The sequence below is a fragment of the Amphiprion ocellaris genome, chromosome 14 (assembly GCF_022539595.1).
Source record: "Amphiprion ocellaris isolate individual 3 ecotype Okinawa chromosome 14, ASM2253959v1, whole genome shotgun sequence".
NCBI lineage: Eukaryota > Metazoa > Chordata > Actinopteri > Pomacentridae > Amphiprion > Amphiprion ocellaris.
In genome coordinates this window covers 6,962,267-6,988,221 of record NC_072779.1, presented here as the reverse complement: position 1 = coordinate 6,988,221, position 25,955 = coordinate 6,962,267, and the positions used below count along the sequence as shown (strand labels likewise).

The 25,955-nt window shown below is 40.2% G+C and overlaps 1 protein-coding gene across 2 annotated transcripts in view; it reads left to right on the top strand.

Moving 5' to 3' along the window:
- The window catches only part of aff4 (AF4/FMR2 family, member 4), a 32,818-nt gene extending 7,990 nt beyond the window's left edge, over positions 1-24,828 (top strand). Inside the window, exons 1-21 of one of the 2 annotated variants that reach the window (XM_023286857.3) lie at positions 651-897; positions 5,255-5,384; positions 8,653-9,435; positions 10,302-10,340; positions 10,522-10,608; positions 10,963-10,990; positions 11,087-11,150; positions 11,362-11,454; positions 12,118-12,262; positions 12,524-13,283; positions 13,438-13,586; positions 14,051-14,136; positions 14,573-14,807; positions 15,315-15,412; positions 15,852-15,915; positions 17,448-17,584; positions 18,088-18,159; positions 18,366-18,459; positions 18,620-18,663; positions 18,985-19,202; positions 20,928-24,828. In XM_023286857.3, the coding sequence (XP_023142625.2) occupies positions 881-897; positions 5,255-5,384; positions 8,653-9,435; positions 10,302-10,340; positions 10,522-10,608; positions 10,963-10,990; positions 11,087-11,150; positions 11,362-11,454; positions 12,118-12,262; positions 12,524-13,283; positions 13,438-13,586; positions 14,051-14,136; positions 14,573-14,807; positions 15,315-15,412; positions 15,852-15,915; positions 17,448-17,584; positions 18,088-18,159; positions 18,366-18,459; positions 18,620-18,663; positions 18,985-19,202; positions 20,928-21,055 (3,471 nt within the window). In that variant the 5' untranslated portion in view covers positions 651-880 and the 3' untranslated portion in view covers positions 21,056-24,828. Of the gene's footprint in view, positions 1-650; positions 898-5,254; positions 5,385-8,652; positions 9,436-10,301; positions 10,341-10,521; positions 10,609-10,962; positions 10,991-11,086; positions 11,151-11,361; positions 11,455-12,117; positions 12,263-12,523; positions 13,284-13,437; positions 13,587-14,050; positions 14,137-14,572; positions 14,808-15,314; positions 15,413-15,851; positions 15,916-17,447; positions 17,585-18,087; positions 18,160-18,365; positions 18,460-18,619; positions 18,664-18,984; positions 19,203-20,927 lie in introns of those variants that run through there. The other variant, XM_023286858.3, reaches the window with a different exon arrangement.
- The last annotated feature ends 1,127 nt before the right edge of the window (positions 24,829-25,955 follow it).

Below are 25,955 nucleotides of genomic sequence, written 5' to 3'. Positions count from 1 at the left end.
TTTAGCGTTAATCCTCTTTCTATAAAACCAACTCTTATCATCATTTGCCTTACTCTTCTTAAATTTAAGTTTAACTTGAAGGTGTAATTAACTCCAGCAAGACTGTTCCCTTCTCTTTTATTACTGTCTCTCCTCTTGGATTTAATACTTAGAGGTATAATTTTTAAGACGTAGCAGTGCATTGCAGTATTTCATTGGGCTTTACAGATTCTTGCTGAGCATTGTGCTCATGCAGTGCTTCCTTCAGATGATTCATATGCTTAATTAACTGAGATTAAAAGATTCTTCTGCTCCTTGCCGAGCAGTTTTTCCTCACAGTTGAAGATTAAAATTGGCCGACAGTGCCGTTAGTCAAGAATCTGGCAGGCTTCAAGGAAGGAGACATGCCAAATCTGTCTGTTTTTATCCCGTCTTTCTCTATGGCATTCACTCCTAACATTTACTCACTCTTATGCTTTTCTGCCCCCACCCTCTTTTCACTTTACTTGTTCTCCATACATGCTTTAACCTCAAAACACCCAAACACAAACAGAAAGCTGTGGCTGCCTCCAGACTTCACCTAGCATGTGACCACCCCCGCTGTTAGCCGACGTGGTATCTCCCGAGAACAGGCAGTCACCTCCCCTCCCTAAGTCAGATTTGTCTCCACTCCAAGGAAATACACTGTACCTTCGAGTCGAGTAAAGAAACTGTAGTTACGCTCTTCCAGCTGGACGCCCACAGAAACATTTACGGGGGAAAAGGGTCAGGTTGTCTTCATTGGAGGAGGTTTGCGCACAAATTTTAGGCTGACAAGTCATGACGAGAATACTTCTGAATCCTTGGGAGATCCTCTGAACCCTCCTCCCCTCCTCCTTCCAATGTTTCAGTGGTTGGGGCCATGGCCTCTCAGTCAGGGTAAGAAATGCACAACTAGTTGGCTACTTTACTCATTTCTCTTGATGTCTGGTAGGAATAAAACACTTAATTTCTATCATATAAAAGTCAGATAAGATGTTTCTGGATGGCCTTGCGTATAATAGCTGTGTCACAGAAGCCCAGTCCTGTATACATGGTGCTCAGATAACCATCAGTTCTTTTTCTTTTTTTTTTCTCTTTTTTTTGTGTGTTGGAGATGTGGCCTGACTGTTATGTTGTAAGTTAAAAAGAGCCAGGTGAAATGATTAATTTAGGTACAGAGTGAACTGTCTTTTCAACTCTGGAGACTTTGACCTTTTCAGTTTGGCGCTCTGTTGAATGACTACAATAAACACAGCTGGCTATTACACGCTCATAAATGTTATTTAAAAATGCTGCTTTGCCTAATTTTCAAATAATCAACATATCTCACCTTACTATTTTGGTAATAGATTTTGGTAATAGATGAGCCGCTAATAGTTTGGGCCTTGGATGGAGGCTTGGCCAAATATACAAATGAGAGCTCATTTATGATCTTTGTCAATAAGTATAGATGAAATTAAGATTTGCAGCTTTTGTGTGTATTATAAAGCACAGGTGTGTGGTTTTATTGAAGGCTAAAGGGTAAATAGTGATTACATTTGTGGTTATCGAGTCACATCTTACTTGTAAAGCCAACAGTGAACATTTTTTGCTCACTTGCGCCTCCCTTAAATGGCTAAAGACAGACCCTCATTTTTAGCGTTGAAAATTAAAGATTAAATTTGAATCTATGTTAGAAATGCTAGCTATGATGTGGCATTAGCTGATTCTGGGGAATTATGACAAAGACGGGGAACAAGCCTTCCATGATGCTATGGTACTTGCTTTGACATGTCAGACAGACTTTCACAGTTTGATAGGATTAACTTTGTGAAGTGATTACACTTTACTTTATCCATTCTCTCTTTGTGATGCTAAGCCATGCTTGTGCTCAGCAACTCTTGTCTGCCATATTGTAAACAGTGCACATTTTGATGCTTGGTAAAGTGGCATTGTATACATAGTGGCAAGTTTTTTCTGAAATCTAAAAGTTCTTGATTTGTACACATTTACAACTGGCTGTATTTTAGAACTCATTTTCGATACCTGACTATACTACCATTGAAGGTTCACCCTCACATTTCATTACTCTAAAACAATGTTTTAAGTGCTAATATTTACTTTATTTCAACAGAAGATGTTGTTATTTAGTGGCTTTACTCCTGATTAGTGGAGAGGGATGTTTTCCCATGTTTACTGGTAAAGAGTTCCTGATGTGGCTTTTAATTATCACATGGAGGCATTCTTGATCTGATGTTTGGTTTTCTTCTTTATGTAACCTAGTTTTGGTTCTGAGTGCTGGTAGAAGGCCAACTTATAAACAGGTTGAGCTCAAAAAGTTGCTTCACATTTGCACAGTCAAGTTATGTCACCAACACTAGTTTGTCTTTCTTTCTTCCATTTGTATTCGTAGAGTTTGTCCATATGTACTAAAGAAGAAATGTACGCTTTGACTATCACACAACAGCTAATAAACACCAACACTTCAGGTCATTTAGATGGGCAGAAAGGACATTAGCAGAGTTTACAAAAAGTTCTGCGCCTGGGGCGTTCGATCATTTTGCACTGTGTTAGCAGTCGCTGGTTCACACATGCAGTCACTCTCAAATGACATCAACAGGCTAATTTACATAAACCTGTATTACTACTACAGCTCACTAAAAACACCCCTGGTACATTATCATTTAGTTTAATTGTTAGGCTGACCAGTCGAAATGTTAAAAGCCTCATTTCCAGTGCTTTTTTCCCCCAAAGCATAGACATTCATTCATAGCATGAAAGCCCTGCAAATGATAGTTGTTTCTTGCCAGCTGTATGGTAGAGTGTGCAAAATAACTACCATTAAGTAGAATTTACCAAAATGTGGCATTCGTAAATCACCTGCACCATTAGTCCTGGTAGACACTCGTCTGTACGAGGTAGTCTGTGGTTCGTCCAGTTGTAGCAAGTTTGTCATTATGGAAAGTGTCTTGTTTAGGTTTTGATGGTGTAAAGTCCAAGCGTGGTTCTTAGCTGTGCTGTAAGTCAAATAGAGTCCAGAGATGACAGATTGTCCAAACAATGTTTTCTCCTTTTCTTCACACCTCTGCTGATAAAGCTGTTGCTTATGGTATGTTTCGTTCAGTGGTTATGGCCGAGGTCACCTCTTGAACTGAGGCTTAATGTAGCGTAGCTTTAGAGTGTAAATCACGTTGTATGCTCGGAGTAATGACTCACACTTGGGTGGTGTTGATGATGTAAAACAGAGGTTTTGCTGGGAAATTACTGTTTATACTCACTGATAAGCTTTCCCAATGCCTAGTCACAAGTTGTAGAAATCTTTCTTTTTGTAGATGTTTTAGTCTACGTAATGAAATGGTGCCTGACTTGGTTCCCAGGTTTTTGATTGATAGTCCTGATCACTTTTCATGTAAGTGTTGTTTAAATTCTCACAAGAAACTCATTGTTTCAAAAGTCTCATTTGACTTCCCTTTGTGTGTAGTGTCTTTGCTCTCTCTGGAATCAGTCTCCCATCTGCTTCTTTTCATCTTTTAGTCATACTTAGTAAAGATTAAAAACACCCCTGTGTGATGTGTTTATAATCTAGGAGGAGGCCGGGTGGTTGCTGCATAATCGCACTGTCAACAGCCTTAAAATCATTGTTGTCATTGGCAGAGCTTGAAGCTGTCGACTTAAACCAGGAGGCGACACGCCTGGCTGACAATTTTGCTTGTTTCTATTTTCAAAGTTCTGTAGTTTCTTTCTGTTAAACAAGGAGCAAGGCAGAGAGAAGTCACATTTGTTCTTTGTCAGCCTGGCTGTGCCTAATGAACCCATATTATTTTGGTCTAAATGCCCACATTTTAAAACTTACAAATGGCGTCAAGGAGGACATTTTATGTGAAGTTTTATTGTATATTAAAAGGACATGAGCAGCGTTGTGCTTTATTCTCTGATTGGGTGCGCAGTTTTATTACACGTTATGGCGGTGTTTGTCTCTCTGTGGTGTCGATGCATACATCCACTTTGAAAGACATGTTCCCTTTAAAAATAACACAAAAAATACCATCATTTATCAGAGCCAGAAACTGTAAAAGCAGAAACAATTGTCAGATTTAAAAAAAAAAAAAAAAAAAAAAATGTGATGATCCTTAAACTAGTCATGTGTGATGTCGGGTTACATCTGGAAAATTAGTCAAAACTGAAGCTGAAACTGGCATTTAATCAGAATCATTGAATTATATATGTCTTTATTTATTAAAAAAAGAAAAATCTGTACTTCACGTTGCAGTAGAGAAACCACAAGTGGCTCAGCTACAACCAACAGTCATGTGACAAAATTTCAGGGAGTTTTCAGCTGAGTATCAAAACTATTTAATATCTAAGTAGTAAAGTATGTATAGTATGTGGAGCGACAGTTTTTTCCTCTCAGTATTGGTAACACCTGTGGACACTTAAAAAATGTTGTGGGTGTGGATTATTAAACCTTTCTTTTTGATGATTTTTGAGAGTTTCTTGAGTTCCATCTTCTTTTAACCATGGTTATGTTGTTTCCATAGAGCACAGGACTTTATTTTGCAGTGAAAAATGATCCCACAGTGAGTAAAAATAGGACGGGAACAAAAAACACCCAGAAACTGCTAGAAGTTCAGAGGGTGAAGCAGCCTTTTTGCTTTTATGTTTGAACTACACACATAACGTGCAGAAGGAAAATAAAGGCAGAGAGGCGTGTTTAGCTCCCTGTTATAAAGTCAGTGTCTTCCACTCAGGGTTTCATAACCGATGATTATCGTTTTATCTTTGTTAATGAGTGTCCAGAATGCCGCACATAGTCTCCCCCGAGTAACCAGTATTTTAAACATTGAATATCTTTATTCTGGGTTTTGGCTGGGTACAAATTCACATTGACCATCTGTACAAGAAGATTATTTGCAGCAGAAGTAGGCTACTGCACAGTGTCTAGACTAGCCTAAGCTTATTAGAGACTACTTTCTCCGTAGGTCATCTCTGCCATCTCCCTGCTCACTAATGATGGTCCTACTTGTGGTTTCCCAAAAAACTGTGACGAAAAGTGGAGAGTACATAACAGACTCTAGATTTTTGTGAATAGTTGACATCGGTGTATGAAGAAAATGAAAGCGCTAAGATTGTCTTTGGTAAATCGTCGCAGACTTGTCAGGTGTACACTTTCATATTACCCCCTCTCCTGTAGCCGTCCTTGAACAGCAACGACATAAAAAGTCTGTTTACCGTCTCTCAGCAGCGTGTTTACTTGTTATTCTTTTTGTGTTAATAGCAACATGAACCGTGAGGACCGGAATGTGCTCCGAATGAAAGAAAGAGAAAGGAGAAATCAAGAAATCCAGCAGGGAGGAGGAGAGGCCTTTCCAGCAAATTCCCCTCTCTTCCCTGAACCTTACAAAGTGGTAAGTTGGTTTAACTCGCATTCGGCACGTAATTGATTAGTCACCTGAGAGGAATTTGCACAAGTGACAGGAAGCGAGAACTGCACACGCTGTCAGAAGTCTTCATGGTATTATAGTTTTGTCATCACGTGTTTTCTAAAACATGAGAGCTGTGGCTTTTTTGCTTTTTTTGGCCTGATTTGTTATCCTAAAGAGGAATGTTTGGCGTCAGGCTTCTGTGGCAAAGGTGTAAACACTCTTTCTTCTGGTCTTTCTATGCATGTTTGTACACTTTATGTAATATTTGCTTGACTTCATTTATGCATCGCTTCACGGAATATGTAGTATTTCATTTAAACTTGAGGTTTTGTTGCTGCTTTATCAGTGAGTAAGAATTGTGCGGCTTTTTTTCTCTTCTTTTTAAAAATGACCTTCATGATCCTGCAGTCTAGGTCTTTTTTACAGTTTATGTGTGATGAAAGTTAAAAATATGTGCAGGGGTTGCTGTGTGTTCTATGTCTGAACAAGGTCTGCTGACAATGATGTCCCACTTTCTTTTAATCAAGGTGATGTCAGATATTTCAAGAGGTAATTGACTTCATGTCGTCATGTTAATTACAGTCAGATATTTAAAACAGATGCCGTTGCAAACATTAGTGGCTTGGATTAAATTATAGTTAGCTGTTGGATAATCGGTTGACAGGCTGTACACAAAACAAAACAGTCTGTTTTGTTTTTTTTTTGTTAGTTTTTTTTTTTTTTTGACAACACCTGTCCTTGGTTAGCTGTTTTGTAGCGCAACTGTTGAAAGTAAACAGAGGAACACGCCACTCTCTACGCTGCGGTTCCTCCCGTGTCTTCCTTTTTGCGCTCACAGACACACATACAGTAGATGTAGGCCAGCCAGCTCCCAGCCAATATACTTGTAAAGAGGATTTCAGTTCTCCGTACTGGTCTAATCTTTGTCACTAACCAGATTTAAGCAGATGTAAGTGGCTCCTCTCCATAGCTAGAGCTAGCCATCAAAGAGGCAGTGAGGAATGTGTTCTGACAGGTTGGGAATAGAAAAGCCACCAGAGGTGAGTTGTGGGTGTGTGTGTGTGTGTGTGTGTGTGTGTGTGTGTGTGTGTGTGTGTGTGTGTGTGTGCGTGCGTGCGTGCGTGCGTGCGTGCGTGCGTGCGTGCGTGCGTGCGTGCGTGCGTGCGTGCGTGCGTGCGTGCGTGCGTGCGTGCGTGCGTGCGTGCGTGCGTGCGTGCGTGCGTGCGTGCGTGTGTGTGTTTTGGATCACAACAAAGTGAGAGATAAAAAGCTGGCATTAAAGACGGAAGAGTCCTTGACCTTTGCAAATGAAAAAGTAATTTCTAGAGAATAATTCTGCTTTGCGTGTTTGTTTTTCTGTCTTTAGAAACATAACACTATTTTTAAGAAGAAAAAAATACGTGGCATACAGCGCAGCAAAAAACTGAGAAAAGCGGTCTGTTTAAGTCATTGGCTTTTCTGTACTTTCTATCTCTTGTCTGCTGCCTGTGTGAGTCTTATGTAAGCTTTAGTTTGACTTTTTTCCCCCCCTCTGTCATGCTCCACTAAGTAGAAGTTTACAGCGTTCTGCATTAAAGGCCATGTGTGCTCAGAGCTGCAGCTGTGGCTTCCCAGATGTAGACCAGCACAGCAGTAATATTTTTATGGCGCAGAGTTCACGCACTCACTCAGCTGCACAGAATGAAGCGTATTAAACTATCAGTTAAGCTGCACACCATTTTGTAAAAGCTTATTAGATATTTTGAATGAAACTGAACTAATTTGACATATCTGATGATACGCCACATACGTACGCTGTATGTTAGAACTCATTTTTTAAAATCAAGGATCCCTCATGTGTGGTGATCGAGTTTGCCCTGCCAACCAAATTGTGCTGAGATCTAACGAGACCCAGAAACAACATAAAGGACGTGCCTTGGGGAAATTAAAAATACATTGAGGACATCCATGGTTGCATTTTGACTGCATCGTATGAACCGCAAAATTCAAGCAAATTAGATGCATATCACATGAAACACTGACAGCTTGGTTTGTCATTTTTCCCGTGTAAGCCGAGGAGATCTAGAAGAGAAGAGTTGGCAGCTAGTGTTCTGTTCTGAATGTTGAGGGACTGTAATGTTTGAAGTGGTTCAGAAAAGGATAGTGTGTGTGTGGCCGGTACGAAAGTACTGCATCAGGAGGACTGGGACTTACCGGGGCCCAGAAACCAAAAACATTCATGTTTCTAATTTTCAAAAAATAGAAAATTGCTACAGTTGAATGTGTAAACTGATCAGTGTTGCTTTAAAGATTTGCCATACATTTAGCACAGCACAATACATATATATGCATTGAGCAAGCACAATATTTATAGTATAACTACCTTGTTGTTGCAGACTGCATTAATTCTGCCAACACTGCAGTGTTGCAATCAGTGTCCCTGTAAACAAAGAGTTAGTTGAACAAACTGCATAAGGATTCAGCGGTTTCTCGTTAACCTCAAGGACTTTTACAAAAATTCTTCACCGTTTTTACCTTCATGAGCCAACACACTGTCTGTGCTAGTATCAGTATGGATGATAAGCTAACAAGAGAGCTGAATGTGAGCCAGGCTGTGCTAGCAGGAGTTAGTGGAGTGCACGTTATGACCAAGCTAGTTACATTTCCTGCTGCAGATAACGGCTTGTGTTTCCTCACTCTCAGTGTGAATCTGTCAAACAAAACAGAGGTGCGAGGCCGCATGTGAAACTGGATACTCTGCACAGACTTCTGTCACGGACTGATTGCGAGCAGGTCGACTGGAACCCGCGGCCTCAAAGTGACTGATTAACCTCTGTGTTGAAACTGTGGTCCGACCCTTATCTGTGTTCACAGATGGGTTTGGATTGATCTGGGCTCAGTTTGAACAAGCTAACTTTGTAATTGGCTGATTCGGCCTCTCGCTATGGTCAATTGAATGTTGTCTCTATGGTCAGTTATTTTAAATGTGAAAATGGTGACATAACAGATTAGGCTGAAATTGGTGTATTTTATGTGTTGGATGAAAACCAGAATTTCTGTTCTTATTTTGATTGATTTGTGTTTCTGTGAATAAGTGATGCTTTTAGCATCTTCATTGTTTTTAATGGGAAAAATATAACTGGTGTTGAACTGTTCATAATCATAATTTTTTTTCTCCCCTTGTCTCTTTTCTCTGCTTTCCCTCTGTTAATTTCTCTCACATTTATTTTGCCCCACCTCCTCCTCCTCCATTCTATGTTTCTTACTTTAGTCCAGCAAGGAAGATAAACTGTCGAGCCGTATTCAGAGCATGCTGGGCAATTACGACGAGATGAAAGAACCCATTGGTGACACATTTTCAAAGATAAAACCTTCTAACAGCTCATCTTCGTCTGAGGAGAAATCGGGCCCACCTTTGTTTGGGGACCAGCGTGGTGGTAGTGGTGGCAGCAGCCAGACAAATAAGTGGACTCCTGTTGGCCCTGCAGCGGGCGGATCTTCATCCCAGTCCCAGAAACGCTCAGGACTCCAGGGTGGCCACAGCAGCCAGAGGAGCAACGGCGGCAGTAGCGGCAGCAGCAACAGTAGCCAAAGAGGGGAGGTGCGGGAAAAGAAGTCAAGTAAACACAGTGGAGGGTCAGAGCACTCAAAGTCACACACATCGAGTCCGGCCAAGGGCTCTCTGAGTTCCTCCAGCGGCCACCCGCGGAGCTCCTTGTCAGCCGAGCAGCATCACAACAAGGAGCGCTACCGCTCTAAGTCTCCACGAGACAGAGAAGCCAACTGGGACTCACCCTCACGGGTTCATACCTCCTTCCCCAGTGGACAGCACTCAAGTCAGGCCTTTCCCCCGTCTCTTATGTCCAAGCCCGGCTCCATGCTGCAAAAACCCACAGCCTATGTGCGGCCTATGGATGGCCAGGAAACGGCAGAACCTAAGAGCTCGCAAGCAGAAAGCTACAGTGGACAGTCGCACAGCAGCACCATGGGAGAGATGAAGTCCAACGGCAAGGCCTCACTGTCTAAACTCAAGATCCCCTCACAACCTGTAGAGGTAAGGCTTGATTGATCGACAGGCCTTTAATCTCTCTCTATCAGTAGTTTAATCTGAACCCCGCAATTTATGTTCTTCACTCAATGTGTGTTCTGTGTGTTTTTTGGCACTTAAGCATCAGGTTTACATTTGTGAAGTCTCTCTTAAGTCAGTGGCTCTTTTTGCATGAGCAGGTCTTACTTGCTGTGATCATTCTTTCTTTTCCTATTGATCCTGTAGATATTTGTCACAATATGGGTGTTGAGGGACAAAAGTGTCAATCCTTTTTGTAAAGTTCTAAAACTTATTTGAAGCAATTGTAACTAATTTTATTTAGTGAAATGAAGTATCTCAAGTCTGTCTTTTCTAGTCCAAAATTTCCTGTTTTACCAAAACAACCAACAGACTGCTTAAGTGTCGTGTTAGCTTTGGTTGAACTGCTGGATGTATTTTTTCACAGGAGTTGGGCTGTGTTTTGCCCCTCATCACTTACACTGTGTGTGCATTAGAAAGGGACCTCTTAATAGCCAATGTAAACATGTGGAATGATTACAGCAAACATAGCCTGTTTCAGTGTTTATAGGGGCCACGCGACTCTTTTAGGACAGACCGAATCTATTTTTCTTCATATAAATTGCATGTAGATTTTACAAGCTAACTGTGACAAAGTGGCATTGATGTTTGAAACATATACTATGATTATGATGCCTTAATAACCACATTGAATGACCTCAGTGTTTTTCATGTGAACTGAATGAACTCCTAGGCCTCATAAAATCCATATAGGATGACTCATGATGCTTAAAATGGAAACCACCTCTCACCTGTTGTACAGAGATCTGGTTGTTTATGAACACATCTGCTAAGCATGGTGTTTGTGTCTTTAGGGATCTGGAGATGCAAACTGTGTCGACGAAATTCTGAAGGTACGTACGTAATTGTATTCTGTTAAACGCTCGGTCTGTCAGGCCAACAGGTCATCGCGAGTGTTTAGAGAAAAGACGACTGATTCATATAACTTAGGGAACATTTTACATGACTCACACTTTACATCTAATTTGTACATTTTTTTCGCTCTGCGTGTGTGTTTTTTCTCTTTTAATTCAGGAAATGACTCAGTCGTGGCCCCCTCCGCTGACTGCGATCCACACCCCCTGCAAAACAGAACCCTCCAAGTTTCCATTCCCAACCAAGGTCAGCGTTGCACCGATGACTGCGTTAACTGTTTAATTTAAATAATGATGTGCCTTGAGGAATTAATAAGGCATAATTATTTGTTTATCACCTTTGTTTGGTGCAAATAAACTTTACATAACGCATGCAATCAATCCAGAGAAACCTTGTATGGTTGTGACTTTAAAAAGAAAACAAGCAATTTTTGTTGATTAACTGTTTGATGGTTCAAGGATTTTTTTTTTTAACTGAGCTTGGTGGTAAATATTAAATGTTATCATATTTGACAGACAAGATTTATGGTATAGGATAAAAAAAAAAAAGAAACGAGTTCTTGAAAATAAGTTGTTTCTTTTTGTTGTTTTTTAACCTCAGGACTCTCACCCTTTTCCAAGTGGACATAGTAAGTATAGCACCAAAATTACAAAAGATGATTCATTAATTTTTGCTATATCTCTTATGTAAGTATATTTATGTGTCGTTTTTGTGTGTGTTACAGAACGAGGCAGTTCGTCCAAAAGCTCCAGCAGCCACCAGCCCAAAGCTTGCGATGACCAGCCCACGTAAGTGCTTAACTTTGGTGTCTTTACCTCTTTTTTTTTTTCAACATAGGGGCACATTTTTTGTTTACTAGTGTAAATTGACAACACAGCATACAAAACCTAGTATTTATGAAGGACCAGGAAACCCAAAGTAATCCAAGCAGGCCCGATCTGCTGCAATTACACTGCCTTAAATAGAAAACAAAGATTAAATTTTCTTTTATTTACTCAGTATGCTGGAAGATGACCTGAAGCTGAGCAGCAGCGAGGACAGTGATGGAGAACAGGACTCTGCCAAGAATGCCTCAAGAAACACATCAGCAAGGTAATGCACAGAGCAGTGAAAATGTACTTTTATGATGTTTGAATGGTGAATTTTTACTGCGATTGTCAGAGGGATTTAAGTGATTCAAGTTAAAGCTTTGAGGCCAGAGTGATTTTATATTGCCTTGCATTATATTTAGAGGTGTTTGTCATATCAAATTCTTTTTCTAGGAAAAAAGTGAGGCACAACTTCAGTAGCTTTTTGTACTTTCTGTCATTTTTTGTCCTATGCTATGTGGCCTTGGAAATTAGACTGGAGTCACCCGCTCAGTGGCACAGTGAAGTAAAATGTAAAAGTAAAGCATAGTATTTTAGCAATGATAAAAGCTAAGGAGTAGAAACATGCCAAAGAAAGACAAACAGTGCTTTAAATGCTGCCTTTCATAAAAGAATGCATTGTCAAACATCTTCCTTTTGCTGATATGTCACTGAAAAATCCTTCGCAATCCTACAAAGTGTCCTTGAAAATATCATCATATTGGTCTTTACAAATCACATGGACATTGAGCGATTTCCTTCTAACTTTGAGAGAGAAAACATGTAATTGTTAACAAGAATGATGCAGTTATTACTACGTATCCCTGTGTAAAACATAATTGAATGTGTGCTCTACATCTTTGGCACGTAATTTAACGCACTTTGACTTTCTCCTGTCTAACCACAGCAATAACAGTGAAGCAGCCGAGCAATCGAGGGATGACTCCAGTAGCCACAGTGGCTCAGAGAGCAGCTCGGGCTCTGACAGCGAGAGCGAAAGCAGCACGACCGACAGCGAAGCCAACGAGCATCCCCGACCTGCCTCTCCTGAAGTAATCATTTAACCATAACTTTGTATAGAGCTGTAGTGCTACTTAATATTGATTGAATCAACCAGTTTCCACAATGGCACAAACTGCTACAAACTCTGTCGAACAATATTTTGGACTCATAAGACATTAACTGCTCTTACTTCTGGTATAAAGATTTTTAAGATTATCTTCTATGTTTGAGTAAGGTTTATGTTGTACAAAAACATAATTTTCCCTCAATAACTCAGTTGCTTAATTCTGTGTGTTTTCCTTTGCCTTCAGCCTGAACAACCCATGGCCAACAAGTGGCAGCTGGACAACTGGTTCAAGAAGACTAAGCAGTTCTCCCCTGCTTCTCCAGTGGACAACAACAATGTTCCACCCAAGTGCAAGAAAGAGGGCAGAGATAACAGCTCAGGGCGTGGCTATGGTAGCCAGGGAGGGGGCTCAAAAGACTCTGCAGCACCCACCCCAAGCAGGGACCTACGGGCAGCACAAAAGGGTGCAGAGGGTGGCCGTGGCCGACAAAAATCCCCCGCCCAGAGCGAAGGTGGTGTAAACCCGCGAATCCGTGTGGGTAAAAAACAACCTAAAAAATCCGAGAAGCCTCCTGTCGTGGAAGAACCCAAGGGAGGTCTGAGGGTGGAGAGCGAGCCGGCTCCAGAGATACCTCCTCATCGGCCAAAAGCTGCCACCAAGGGTTCTCGCAAACCAAGCATCAAAAAAGAGCCCAAATCCTCACCGCGGCCCACCGCAGCCGCCCTCCCCACCAACACCACAGAAAAACGCAAGGCCAAGGCACCCACTAAGACTTCCCAGAAGTCTCGAGAATTTGTTGATACAGACTCTTCATCGTCAGACTCTGAGGAGAATGACAGCATCCCATCGTCATCACAGACACCAAAATACGGAGAGAGCATCAGGACCCCCGTGTGTGTGTTTTCTCCAATGGAAGAGAAAGAGTTGTTATCTCCACTCAGTGACCCAGAGGAGCGCTACCCTGCAAGGCAACCTCAGCAGCAGGTTTTGCTAGTTAAGATAGGTTAGTCGAAATTGCTCATAAGCCTCACAGTAATGTAATACAAATTCTCACTTTGTGTTTTCTGGCTGGAGTCCATGCTCCACTCAAGGTTTTCTTTACTTTGGACCAAATTAAAGCATGCTCTACCCTTCCCTTCCCTTCCCATTTCCTATAGATCTCAGCTTGCTGTCTCGGATCCCAGGGCGGCCCTACGAGGACCTTGAGATAAAAGTGGAGAGGGACGACTCTCAAGACAGAGACAGCAAAGACTTCAGCAAGCAGAGCTCTGAAAAAAGCTCAAGCAAGGCCAAGAGGAAACACAAGGTAGAGGACGTTTCTGTCTTTTTTTTCTGTTAAATACATTCCATTTGATTTTATTTCTCCCTTCAAGCAGAGTAAAATGTAAGAACTTCTCTGAGTGTCCCTTTTTCAGCGTAATATCTCTTATAATACCCCTACAACCAGATTTCCATTAAAGCTAGAAAGTGCTTTCAAGCCAAGGAACAATTGATTACATTTTGGTAGAGATCCAGACCTGGATTTTCTGCCAGTAGATGATTGTGCTTTTTTTTTTAAAATCATAGCCATGAAACAACAGAGGAAGAAAATTAAAATCTAAGTGACAGGATATCTTTGGGTTTAACAGTGGCTTAGAAAAAATGTTAAGTGCAGAGTGGTGTACTGTACTGCTAGGTTTTAATTTAGAATAAATCAGAGATGGTTAACCAACCAATAAATCTGACTATTCTTTTAATGTGTTTTACTTTTAATTTTTTTTTTTTCTTTAGAACGACGAGGAAGGCACCAAGCCAGTGAGCAAGCGCTGCAAACTAGAGGACAAGTCTCTATCTCACCATAAAAACAGCAGCAAAGAGTGAGTATTCGTCTTCTTCTTTGTCCTGATTATCATTCACAGTAAACCCCCTGCACTCCAGGAACACTTGGCACTCTTGGTGCAACAATAGTGCTTCCCTTTGCTTAGGCAAAATGAAGCTTGCCAGATGTCTGTTCCACTAATCTTCGAATTCACAAAATAAACCCAATAAACTCTAATGAGCAGCATCATAATGTCAAAACATAAAAGCTCAGCGACATGGCAAATTTATTACATCTCCGCCTCTTCAAGCTGCACCTGTTCACCTTTATTCTACATGTCTGCTGTGTTCTTTTAGATTACCTGGAATGTTAATATTTAATCTTTGAATGTTAATATTTTATTGTATTGAGTAGCAGCACTGCTACTGCCAAAGCAGGTCCATTTAAATGATGCAAAAGTACACGTAATCTAATGGGGACTGAAATCCTGCCAGGTCCAAGAGGTCTTTGGAAAAGAAAGAGGAGCCGGTCCCTTCTCCTTCCATGTCAGTCGCGCAGCGGACACCGAAGGCAGAGCATCTGAGTCGGAAGAGGACAGTCAGCCAGTCCTCCACCTCGCTGTCCAGCGGGACGGGAAGCGGAAAAGAGGGGAGTCACAGCGCCAAGGGCAGCTCCACCTCCAAACACAGAAAAGGAGAGGACAAGGGACGCAGCACACGTGATGGCAAGGTGGGTGTGAGTAACCTTATCACCAGGCATTTGCTGTCTGTGTGAATACCTGGCAAACATTGTGGATACTGTGAAGCGTGAGTGCAAACTTTGATCTCACCAACTGTGCCATTATGTTCCCCTCGAGGAACTTCAATAACAAAACAAGCATGGAGAGAGGGGGAAAAAAAAGTTGTTGCTGTGGGAAGAGGGAGAGCGAATGAAAATATAGCTTGATTGATGGGAGGGAATGTACTTTATGCACATATTTGGCAAAATGTTACGGGATGCATGTTTTTGATATAATTCCAGTCACAAATCATGCATTTAGACCCTCTGCATAACCAGCTGCTACTCACAGAAATTGTGTTCTGTTATATTTGAGCATGTATATTGCATCCACAGAACGCAATACATTTCCAGCTCCTGACTTTACGCTCACCTTTTTCTCCATTTTGTCATTTACTTCAAAAAACTAGCCTCTTTTTTTCTTGAAACTTTATTCCCTCTCTCGTGCCTTTTCTGCAGGAGAAATCCTCAAAGGGCTGTGATAACCAGCTGGCTGTGCCTCCGCTCTCCACGGACGGCTCCAAGTCTCAGAGATCTAAGCTGGTGTTTGAGGACAGGTAAGAGGAGCTGTTTCCACTGTGGATAACCCCTCAGCGGGACACAGAGAAAGAACTGCTGTGGGGATCTAGGGTTGCCTTTGATGCATAAAGCTGTAGGAGGTTGGGGAGGTCATGAATAGATGTGCCTGCATGCCAGAAAGATTATGTAAATTTCCATTTTAAAAGGCACTCTGCTGGGAATCTCTGTCCTTTTCATGCTGTGGTAAGAAGCAACATAGTCTTGCTTCTTATTTTTGCATCTTTTGTTTCAGTTTGATTTAATGGTAGACAAGATATTTAGGGAGTTTAGAGAATGTTTTTATGTGCGCTTTAATGTTTCTGTGCTTAGAGGAGATTTATGTAGAAAGTGAGTCGTGACACGGTGTTTCTGTTAAATTATTGTGCTTCTTTCAGAGGTAATGAGATTGGTTTGACCTGCTAATAATTTTTGTTTCAGGGTCCATTCAGCAGATCACTACTTACAGGAGGCCAAGAAGCTTAAACACAATGCAGATGCACTGGTAAGAGCAAAACCTCAATCGCTATTTACTGGTGTAACTGAGATGCAGTGGTGTCATTTGTTGCATGCAAAGCAGTGAAAGGAGAGGACTGTTAAACAACAAGGTCTACACGTGAATGTGAAAGAACATCCTGGTGATACTTTAAATGAAGCTTAATACTACAGGAACACAGCTTATATGTTTTGACTGTACAGTATTTATAGTACAGGGGGTCCTCAGTTTACAACGTCATCGACCTATGGTGTTTTGCCGTTAGGTGGAACTAGCTGACGAGCAGAGTGGACGAATGCGTCGTGATGCGGCACTTACAGACAGCTTTGTTTACATTCGCCAGTTGTACGCCACCTTGGGTTGTCCTACATTTGCTAACTTTTTGCCCTTCATTATGGCTCCCAAGCGTAAGTCAGACTCTTCTGATGGCAGTGCTTCGAAGAAAAGGAAAGCCGTCTCTGTGGAAGTGAAATTAGATGGAATAAAATGCTCGAACAGGGCGAAACACAGATGAACATCGGTCAAGCTGTAAAAACTGTGCTACCTCTCTACCTCTTCTGTCCCTATCAACCCGCCCGGCCAGCAGCAGATGGGTCCCACCACATTAGAGCCGGGTTCTGCTTGAGGTTTTTTTCCTGTTAAAAGGATGTTTTCCTTGCCACTGTCTTGCTCTGGGGGTTCAGGCATATGGGTTCTGTAAAGCGTCTTGAGACAGTTTGACTGTAATTGGCACTATATAAATAAAATTGAATTGAATTGAATTGAACCTATTGTAGTGACCCTCTGTGATGAATGAGTGAGACTTTACTTTAATTTAACCTAACAGCTTTATTTACATTTTCGTCGGAGTTCCAAATTACGGTGAAGATTGACTTGTGTAGATCAATAGGAACAGAACTCTGACATAAGTCGAGGAATCCCTGTATTGACTGGGAAATTTGTCCTGTGTTCAGTTTCCAGTCTCTCTGTGCTCTCACTTTATGAGCAAGACGTCCAAAAACCAGAAGAAAAAACACATGGTTTGTTACCTGGTCCGTGAGATGAGCAGGTGGCAGGTGGCTATATTTAACTGCAGGTCTACAGTTAGTTGCTTACGTGGGTATTATGAAATATCCTTCCCTGCTGCGTTACATTCCCACTTAAAATCATGTTGTTTTTTTTTTGTTCTTGCTGTTTTTATTTTTTATAAATAAAATACAACACTAGGATAGAATATAGTAGCGATACAATCAAATGCACTTGTCCGATTGCTTAAAATTTTAGCAGTAACGTTTAATTTTCTGTTTGTATACCTGGTGTGCAAAGGCTGACACAAACAAACTGCAGTAATGTGATGAAAAGAGGAATCCACACCAAGCCTCATACAAGCACATCAGTTATACAATGTCTCAGGTTGTCAAATGAATGTCATGTGAACAGCGTTTTGCTCTCTACAGCTCTAACAGTCTGACGAGGAAATCCAATATTTGACTGGTACACGATCACTAAACAACACTGATTCTATTTTTGCTCTGTCTCTGTTTTGTTTTTTTTCCCTTCAGTTGGACCGTTTTGAGAAGGCAATTTACTACCTGGATGCTGTGGTGTCCTTTATTGAATGCGGTAATGCCCTGGAGAAAAGTGCCCAAGAGGCCAAGTCTCCCTTCCCCATGTATGCTGAAACAGTGGAGCTTATCAAGTAAGGACGAACATGAACACATTCATCACTGTCACAGAGTAACAATTTAAAGGAGAACTCCATCAATTTTACCCTTCGAAGTCTGTTTACAGGTCTAGGAGGATACTGCTGCACATATGATTAACACTGTATAAAGCTTTTTGTGCCTTTGAAATTACTTGGTTGAGATGAAAGACTTCAAAATGTGAAAACTCCTCGTCTCTGCTTCAGGCGGCCAGCTCAAGGCCACATTAGCCACTACTTGCATAGCATACCTTCATGCAGAGTGAAGTGGTTGAGTTACATTGTGGGTAATGTCAGCACCATGTTTTGACAAGGAAGAGGAATGTTAATTAAAATCATGCTGCATTGATTTTTATGCTTATTTCAAACTGTATGATGTTACAGACTGAAGTGGGAATTGGTGGAGTCCTCTTTTAAGCAGAAAAAATACATTTTGTTCAAGTTTAAAACATAATGGTTGGTTTTCTCAGAATTTAAACGTGTTTTGTCTGTACATTCAGATACACTATGAAGTTAAAAAGCTACATGGCCCCAGATGCTACTTCAGCAGACAAGAGGCTAGCTGTGCTTTGGTAAGTGTGTTCTCTGACATCGGGTGACAGATTTCCATCTGATGTGGTAAAGGTGCTCTCCTGTCTGTCAACTCCAAGCACTCATACCTGGCTTTTTGCTGATCCTGGCTGTTTGTTTATGAAGCGTTTAAGCCACCCACACATTTCTAGTCTCTGCTGCCTTCTTTGCAAGTTTCAAATCAATATTTATCCATTTCTCTTTCCAGCCTACGATGCCAGTCTCTTCTCTACCTGCGGTTATTCAAGTTGAGGAAAGACAGCGCTCTAAAATACTCCAAAACACTCACCGAACACTTAAAGGTACTTTTTAAGGCTAAGCCGGTGGAACCAAGTTTTGCTTGGCACACCCTCTAAACCAAAGAAATGCAATCAAATTCCATGAATGTGGTTTGCTCTGGTGAATGAGTAACCTGCTTCCTCTCTGTGTACATAATGTTCTTCCTCTCTTTTCATTTGTCAGAACTCTCTGAGTAACACCCAGGCCCCCTCTCCTGGAATGGGAAAGTAAGTCATGCCCTCCTTTGCTGTTTGAAGAGTCAAAGTCATTGTAAAGGAGACATTTGAGTTGCCAGCATGAGTGTTTAATGTTGAAAGAAAGTCTGAGAATGCCATAAGAAATGATTCTTAACCTGCTTAGCTGTCCTTTCTTTTTATTTGTTGTTGAGCTACACAGGGCAGCAGTTGCAGAAACACTGCTATTGATGATGATTTCCAGTTTATTATAGCTATTTTTCCCTTTTGTGTGGTCACAGATGTGACTATTTCCCTTATAAGAGTACCAGCAAACTGATTACCATGTGTACCTGTCTGTGTTTCTGAATGCAGTAAGGCAGCAGGCATGCCCTCTCCAGTGTCTCCCAAACTGTCACCGGGTACAGCGGGTGGCTACTCGTCAGTCAGCAGCAGCAGCAGCACCAGTTCGTCTGTGACTATACCTCAGCGTATCCACCAGATGGCTGCCAGCTACGTCCAGGTCACCTCCAACTTCCTGTACGCCACCGAGGTCTGGGACCAGGCCGAGCAGCTATCCAAGGAGCAGAAAGGTACAAATTAATGTGTGGCTTTTGTTATGATAGCCTTTGAAGACATAGCTCCAAATGTTTATCACTGAGGAATTCATTAAACAGGCACATACTCTCTGTTTATGATTTATTTTTACCTGTTATGGAAAAGCTATGTTCAAAAGCAAATCCAAATAGGATAGAAAACATACTTTTCTTGAGCTGTTTACTTTAGGAATGTCCTAACAACTCTGCACCAACTGCCACAATATCAAGTTACATATTAACTAGCAGTGTTAAAACTCAGTTTGGGACAAATCTTATTTCTAAATTGGTAGCAGGCTGTCATACTGAGTAGAGCGATCTTGTTTTGACTATTAAAAGCTCTACAGATACCATCACAGTATCCTATACTTATAATCAATATTACTTCTAACACGACATGATCTTGGAGATTAAGATGCAGACCATTGAGATGCGATCACATCCTCAGATGAAATCAAGCTGGAGAGAATCTTTGCGTGACTTTTTCTACGCTCATTTTCTGTCATCCCTTTATTGTACCCTAGTAAAAAGGAAAATTCTCAAGAAATGTACTTTAGCACAGACTAAAAGTGCTTTTAAATTCTAGGATGCACTAAACTGATTGAGGAAGTCGTTGTATGCAGCGCATAAATGATTCATTAGTTGACTGGAAATTGACTGACATGCCGATTTTAACTCCTCAGTTTGTGAAAATGTTCTGATTTTACAATCACTGTAAATAGTTTGGTCATAACAGACAATTTTTAGACCTCACATTTGTATTTTTAGCTATTTTCCAACATTTTATTGACTAAACCATGGGTCACTAAATGGCGGACCCAGACGCCGTCTTATATGGACCCGAACCTGTACTCAATAAATTCTAACGGGATTTTAAATTTGAAAGGTCGCTTCTATTTTACCAGAGCAGCTTTTTCACTGTTTACGGCATATTATCAGCTCAGGAAACACATAGAGCAATTACATACGAGTTCAGCCATCCCACATGACACTACTCTGCCAATGAAGTCTCTGCACTGCAGGCGCTAAACATCACAGCTCTGCATTCAGAAAACAGTTGAGAGGCGAGGGACAGACGAGAGGACAGACTGTGGTCACATGCTGACCGTGTTTGGCTCAACATACAGCTGTGAAGCAGCTTTCTCAACTATGAACATAATCAAAACTAAATATCGTTCCAAACTCACCAATGAGCTCTAAATGTGTTTGAGAACGGCCCTGACACCGTTCAGGCCACGATTCAAAATACTGGTAGGACAAACTGCAGCTCAGTTCTCCCTTTAAGTAGCAGGGATGTAAGGGCGTGATATAAGACAGGAAAAAAACTGTTCAATAGTTAAAATTTTTGGAGATTTAGGTGTTGTTAAAGATATGTAGACTTTGGCTCAGGTTGTTCAGTCATTATTTTTTTAAGTTCTGCACTTTATTTTAAGATGTACAGTTGAATCACAAGTTATTTATTCATAAATATTGTCAAAATGTTTTTGAACTGTTCTGAATTTATTTGATTTGATGGTCAGTTATTGATTACATGCAGATGCTAATAAAACAACTAGGTTACACCAACATATATCACAGTAATTCAAGTTATAAATTATGACATTCCGGATCTTTGCTTTAATACATTTTCTCTGACTGGACCTCTAGACCCCTGAACTAAACGCTCAATCACTGGCTTCTGTACTGACGTGGTGCCCTTTCTCCGTGTCTGTGTTTCCCCAGACTTCTTCTTGGAGTTGGACAAAGTGATGGGTCCTCTGATCTTCAACACCAGCAGCATGACAGAACTGGTGCGTTACACACGGCAGGGCCTCCACTGGCTGCGTCTGGATGCTAAACTTATTCCCTAGCGAGGACTGACTTCCTGCACGCTGCTTCCACACACCCACACCTCAGCCTCTTGTGTTCAGCAACATGTGCTCAAAGACACACACACGCATGCCCTCAGAGCAGACAGACACACAAACAACTACGTACTGTATGCACCCACACACACACACACACACACACACACACACAGTCCACCTCTGGTCCTCCATGTACACACACACGTGATGAACTTCTCAGACATATCGCCAACACTGTGTCCATTTTTCTACACCAGCTTGCCAAAAACACTGAGCAATTTAGAACATCTCACACCTTCGACCGCACCACACAGGGAGCAGCATCGAAACTGCAGCAGGAATCAAAAGAGCTTATCGCCCGGCTTCGTTTATCGGCACTCTTACAAAACCCTCGAAGGCCATGTTTTTATCTCCTTGGCATGGAAGCGCTGGGTGAATTATTTATTATGAATACACTAAAACTGGGGTTTGGTTTATATGCTACTTTGGCTTTTAACTTTTTGTTTTACTTTGTCTCACCAAAGTACCTCCCATAAACACCAAAGGTGCTTTAAAATGAAGGTTTCTCTTTATCATTTTTGTGCCTTGTATGTGAGCTACAGGAAAACGGTCACCGGTCATATCCGATTAAATTATTCTTTTTGTCTTTTTTGCTATAGCAACAGTTGTTATCTTATGTATTTTAAACATTTAGCAGTTAATGGAAGCTGGCAATAATTATGTTTTTATTGCAGTTGTGACTTTTTTTTTCAAATCGAATCTTCTTAAAACATCTTACAACAAAAATGGTGTTGGTCACCACAAATTAAGCTACCATCCAATTCATCTTTCTTCAAAGTCTCTAGGCACTAGAGGACAATCTTGGCCCACAAGATTTAAGGACTATAGGAAGGGCTACTGTGCACAGCAGATCAATGCTTCTGACACGTATTTATAAATGCTCTCTTAGGAGTTCTACTGATCAGTGTATTAGTTAAGAACAGTGTACGTTTATTTTAAAGAATCATGAACTTCTCCTCGGCTCTGCTAGCAAATGAAATGTTGATCAGTTCTCTTGATTTTCTCTTTAAAACACTTGGGTCCCACTAATGCGCATCATGGCCTCGAGGCATCACTAGCGGGGATATTGGACTCTCTGCCTGACTAAAATTGATCACAAATTTTCTGCCTCTTTGGACCTTCAGAGTTAGTCCTGTAGCTCCATTGTTCATTGATAAATTTCCTCGAGGAAGGATAATTTCGAGACAGTTATTCTTGTTTTGATTCCTTTGTTTGCCCAGAGTGTATTTTTCTAAGAAGCAACAGGGACTGTCTTAAGTATTGAGGATTGTGTCCACACATACAATGCAGTTATTTACACGGCAGGCATGAGTTAACATAATTTGGCACAACAAAATCAAATTTACCTGAAAGAAAAGATGTTCTGTAGAGAAGCAAACTCATTAGCGATGGCAGATTAGCAGTGTTGCATTTATACAGCAAAGAGTTTTAAATCTATGATTATATATCTCAAATTAAAAGTATAATGACCAATATAGATTTTATTTATGTATCGAGCAGTTTTTTTTTTTTTTTCTAGCCAAGCAAAAGTATAACTTGTCAAATGCATAAGTTTAAAACAGGGTTGCAACAGGGGTTATAAGAAGTATTTGTATATGAAATTGTTCCTATTTAATTTTTTAAAACCATAATCATGTTGTATTCCAAGAAAGTCGATGGTTCAGCAGGCAGAGCAGAGATGACAGTGACTGTGTACGCCAGCTGTCCAGATACAAACATTTGTTTTTGTTTTTTTAAAATGTTTGGCTGTCAGCAAGCCAGATGTGCACGGCCATGGCAGCGGTTTTAAATGAAGATGTTGGGTGTTTGGTAATTGTCACTGACATGAAGAACTGTCTTCTTTTTCCGGTTGTTTTAAGCCCACTTCCTACTAAAACATGCTGGAAATATTAAAGCCTGGGCCAAACGGTATTCCTGTAAAGCAGATTTTGTTGTAGCTGATGCAGAGTTTGGACTAAAAAGTGCCAGAACATGTAAGACAGATGTTGACTTCCTCGTTCTATTCTTCTATTTAAAATTCGATATAATTAATGTCAAGACAAAATACATTACTATTTGGCCCAGGTTTTACCTTTTTTGTTGTGTCTTGTATCTTCCTTTCCTTCACTGGCTCCCTGGCCTTTTTTGTAGAAGGGGATACTGTTATTTTCTCTTACACTTGAAAAAGAGATAGTCAGAGGAGGTATTATTTTAATCTATGCAGGATTTTTACAAAACATGAAAATTTAAAAAAAAAAAAAAAAAGAGCAAGAGAGATCTGTTTCTGTGGAAAAAGTTTAATTTTTAGGCTTGGGATTTTTTTCCCCACTTCATTTTTTTTCCGCCTCAGTAAGAAACCTGTTAAACTCAAGTGTCCAATGCCTTTAGCTTTTGCAATTTTGTGTACTGGTTTAGTATACATGTGTATATAAATCTGTTTTTATAACCAAACACAGATGGCTTGAGCCATTTTGTACTTAAAGCTGGAGGCCACTTTTCTCATAGGAATTCCTCTGTGGGTTTTGCCAGCCCAGTCAATGTCTTCATACACTGGTACACTTTGTAAGTACAGGTCCGCGCCTTGTGTTCCCTACACTATCTTGTAGTCAAATGTTTAAAAAAATTTAAAAAAAATTAGCATTAGAATAATTTTTAACGGTTTGCTACTCACACTTATTTATTTTTCTGCCCCTTTGCTTAATGTTTTTTTCTATTTTGCCTTTTTAAAGGAGTACCATTTTATGAAATAGGAAGATGTAAATGTATTGGAGTTGTTCATGATGAGATTTCATTGTAAGTAGTAATTATTAATTCTAACTTGAAAGAATCCAGGGTAAGATGAGTTTTTTTGACATTCAGTAGGAAGATGTTAACACTTGCATGTTTCTATTTAAATACAAATGTACAAATTGTAAATATAACATTTCTTTAAGGGTGAATTTCTACTACAGGTCGACATTTTTATTAAATTTAAAAATGCTGTAAATATACTTGTGAGATACTTTATGCACATTTTTTTCTTCCTCTGTGGGCTTTTATGTTCCTTTCTTCTTCCAAGTTACAGACGACATCCCAGTCTGTTAACACTGTATATCAAATTGATTTCTCAGTCTTTTCTTACTGTGCTCGTATACTTTGTCTTCTGCTTCACCGTCTCTCAGTATCACGGTCGCCACATAATCATTAATGTCTCTAGATCCAAGTGCAAATATTTTGTGTTTCTCTGTATTTGATATGGAGCTGTGTACTTTTCATGAAATGTATATTGTTGATCTCATGGGACGGATGGATGGCATGTACAGTCTGTTATGTAAAACCATGTCTGTTTCTTCCTCAGAGAGAGGCGTATTTACTGTGTGTCCCTTTTGAACAATTGGTCCAACATGTCTTTTGAAACAGAGGTATTTCTCTACACGTCAAAACAGTTGTAGCAGTTTATACAGTATGTTGTATAACACCTTTTTCTAAAAAGTCGTCTCAAAATGTGAGACCAGCAGCATACACTATGTACAATAATCTAAATTGGATTAGTTTTAAGAGAACTGATGATAGAGATACTATATATGATGGATGCAATATGATTAAAGGTACTCATTGAGTTTGATCTTCAAACTTAGGTTATGTAATTTAAAAGCATTCTTGTGAAGTGAGTATTAATTGTGACTAATGAGAGTCTGTCCTGAATATTCTTTGTATTTTGCCGTATTGAGAATAAAATATATATGGATATGTTTAAAGGAGTGTTGTTTTATTTTCATGGCGTGAGAGTGCACAGAGTGCCAGAAGCAACTGATGTGAATTCTTCATTTTACTCTTGCATGTGAGAACAAAAGTTGCGTAATATTAAAATTGAAGGAAACTCATTAAACTTTCAAAGAGGTCCCTTCCTGCAGTGTTGATTTCTCCTGAAAACAACGTTTTGCACGATTAGAAATTATGTAACCCTCTTTTCAATGTCCAAACAAATGCACAGGGCATGGACAATGCAGTCTGAGCATTTTGTGGACAAATATTTGAATTGGAAACAACTAAATTTCACTTTTTTGTTAGTTATTGCCTATAAATGCCACACGTCAGCTTTTGCAGTCTTCACTGTTTTTATGAAGCATATAACACAATAACAAATCTCTGCCTAGACTGCAGATGTATTCATTTAATAAAAAAGAAATGTATTGTTAAATCGCGTCAACACGTGACACCAACTCCATCGACATCAGTTAATGTGTGACAGTACATCTTTTTATTAAGTTGAGATAATCATGGCAGATAGGTGCTGCTAATTGAAGTGTGATGCATCACGTTTGCAGCAGCAAATTAGTTTCCAATCGTAGTCTCTTCTTACATAGTGTTTACTTCATGTAACGATGTCGTGCCACAAAGACAGCTGCTGACAATGAACAGAGTCTGTGCTTGGGTTCCCAGTGAATAAATTGCCACCATGTGGTCATGAGTTGCTACTGTCACCACTTCAGTTTCCTCCTTATAATCACTGGATTGTCATCTTAATCCCTATGATTGTTAGTAGCAGCGGCAGCTACAATTAACACAAACAATGCAATAATCAAAACATGAAAAGGAAGGAGGGAGACTGAAATATAAATAAAACAGTCTTAAAAGGGATATTTTGAAGGTTTGCTTGATTACAGAAAAAAATAATCAGTAAGTTGATGGCTTTAAGATTGAGTTGATGGTTTAAAACATAGAAAAGTAGTCATTACTCTATCTAGATATGATTTATGGTTATTTTAGAGTAGTGCCGGGGCTGTAAAACCTTAAATATAATTCTGTGATTGTATTGTGTTGAAACTACAAACAAATAATGGCTGAATAACATGATTAGCTCTGAATTTGTACCCATTTTTGT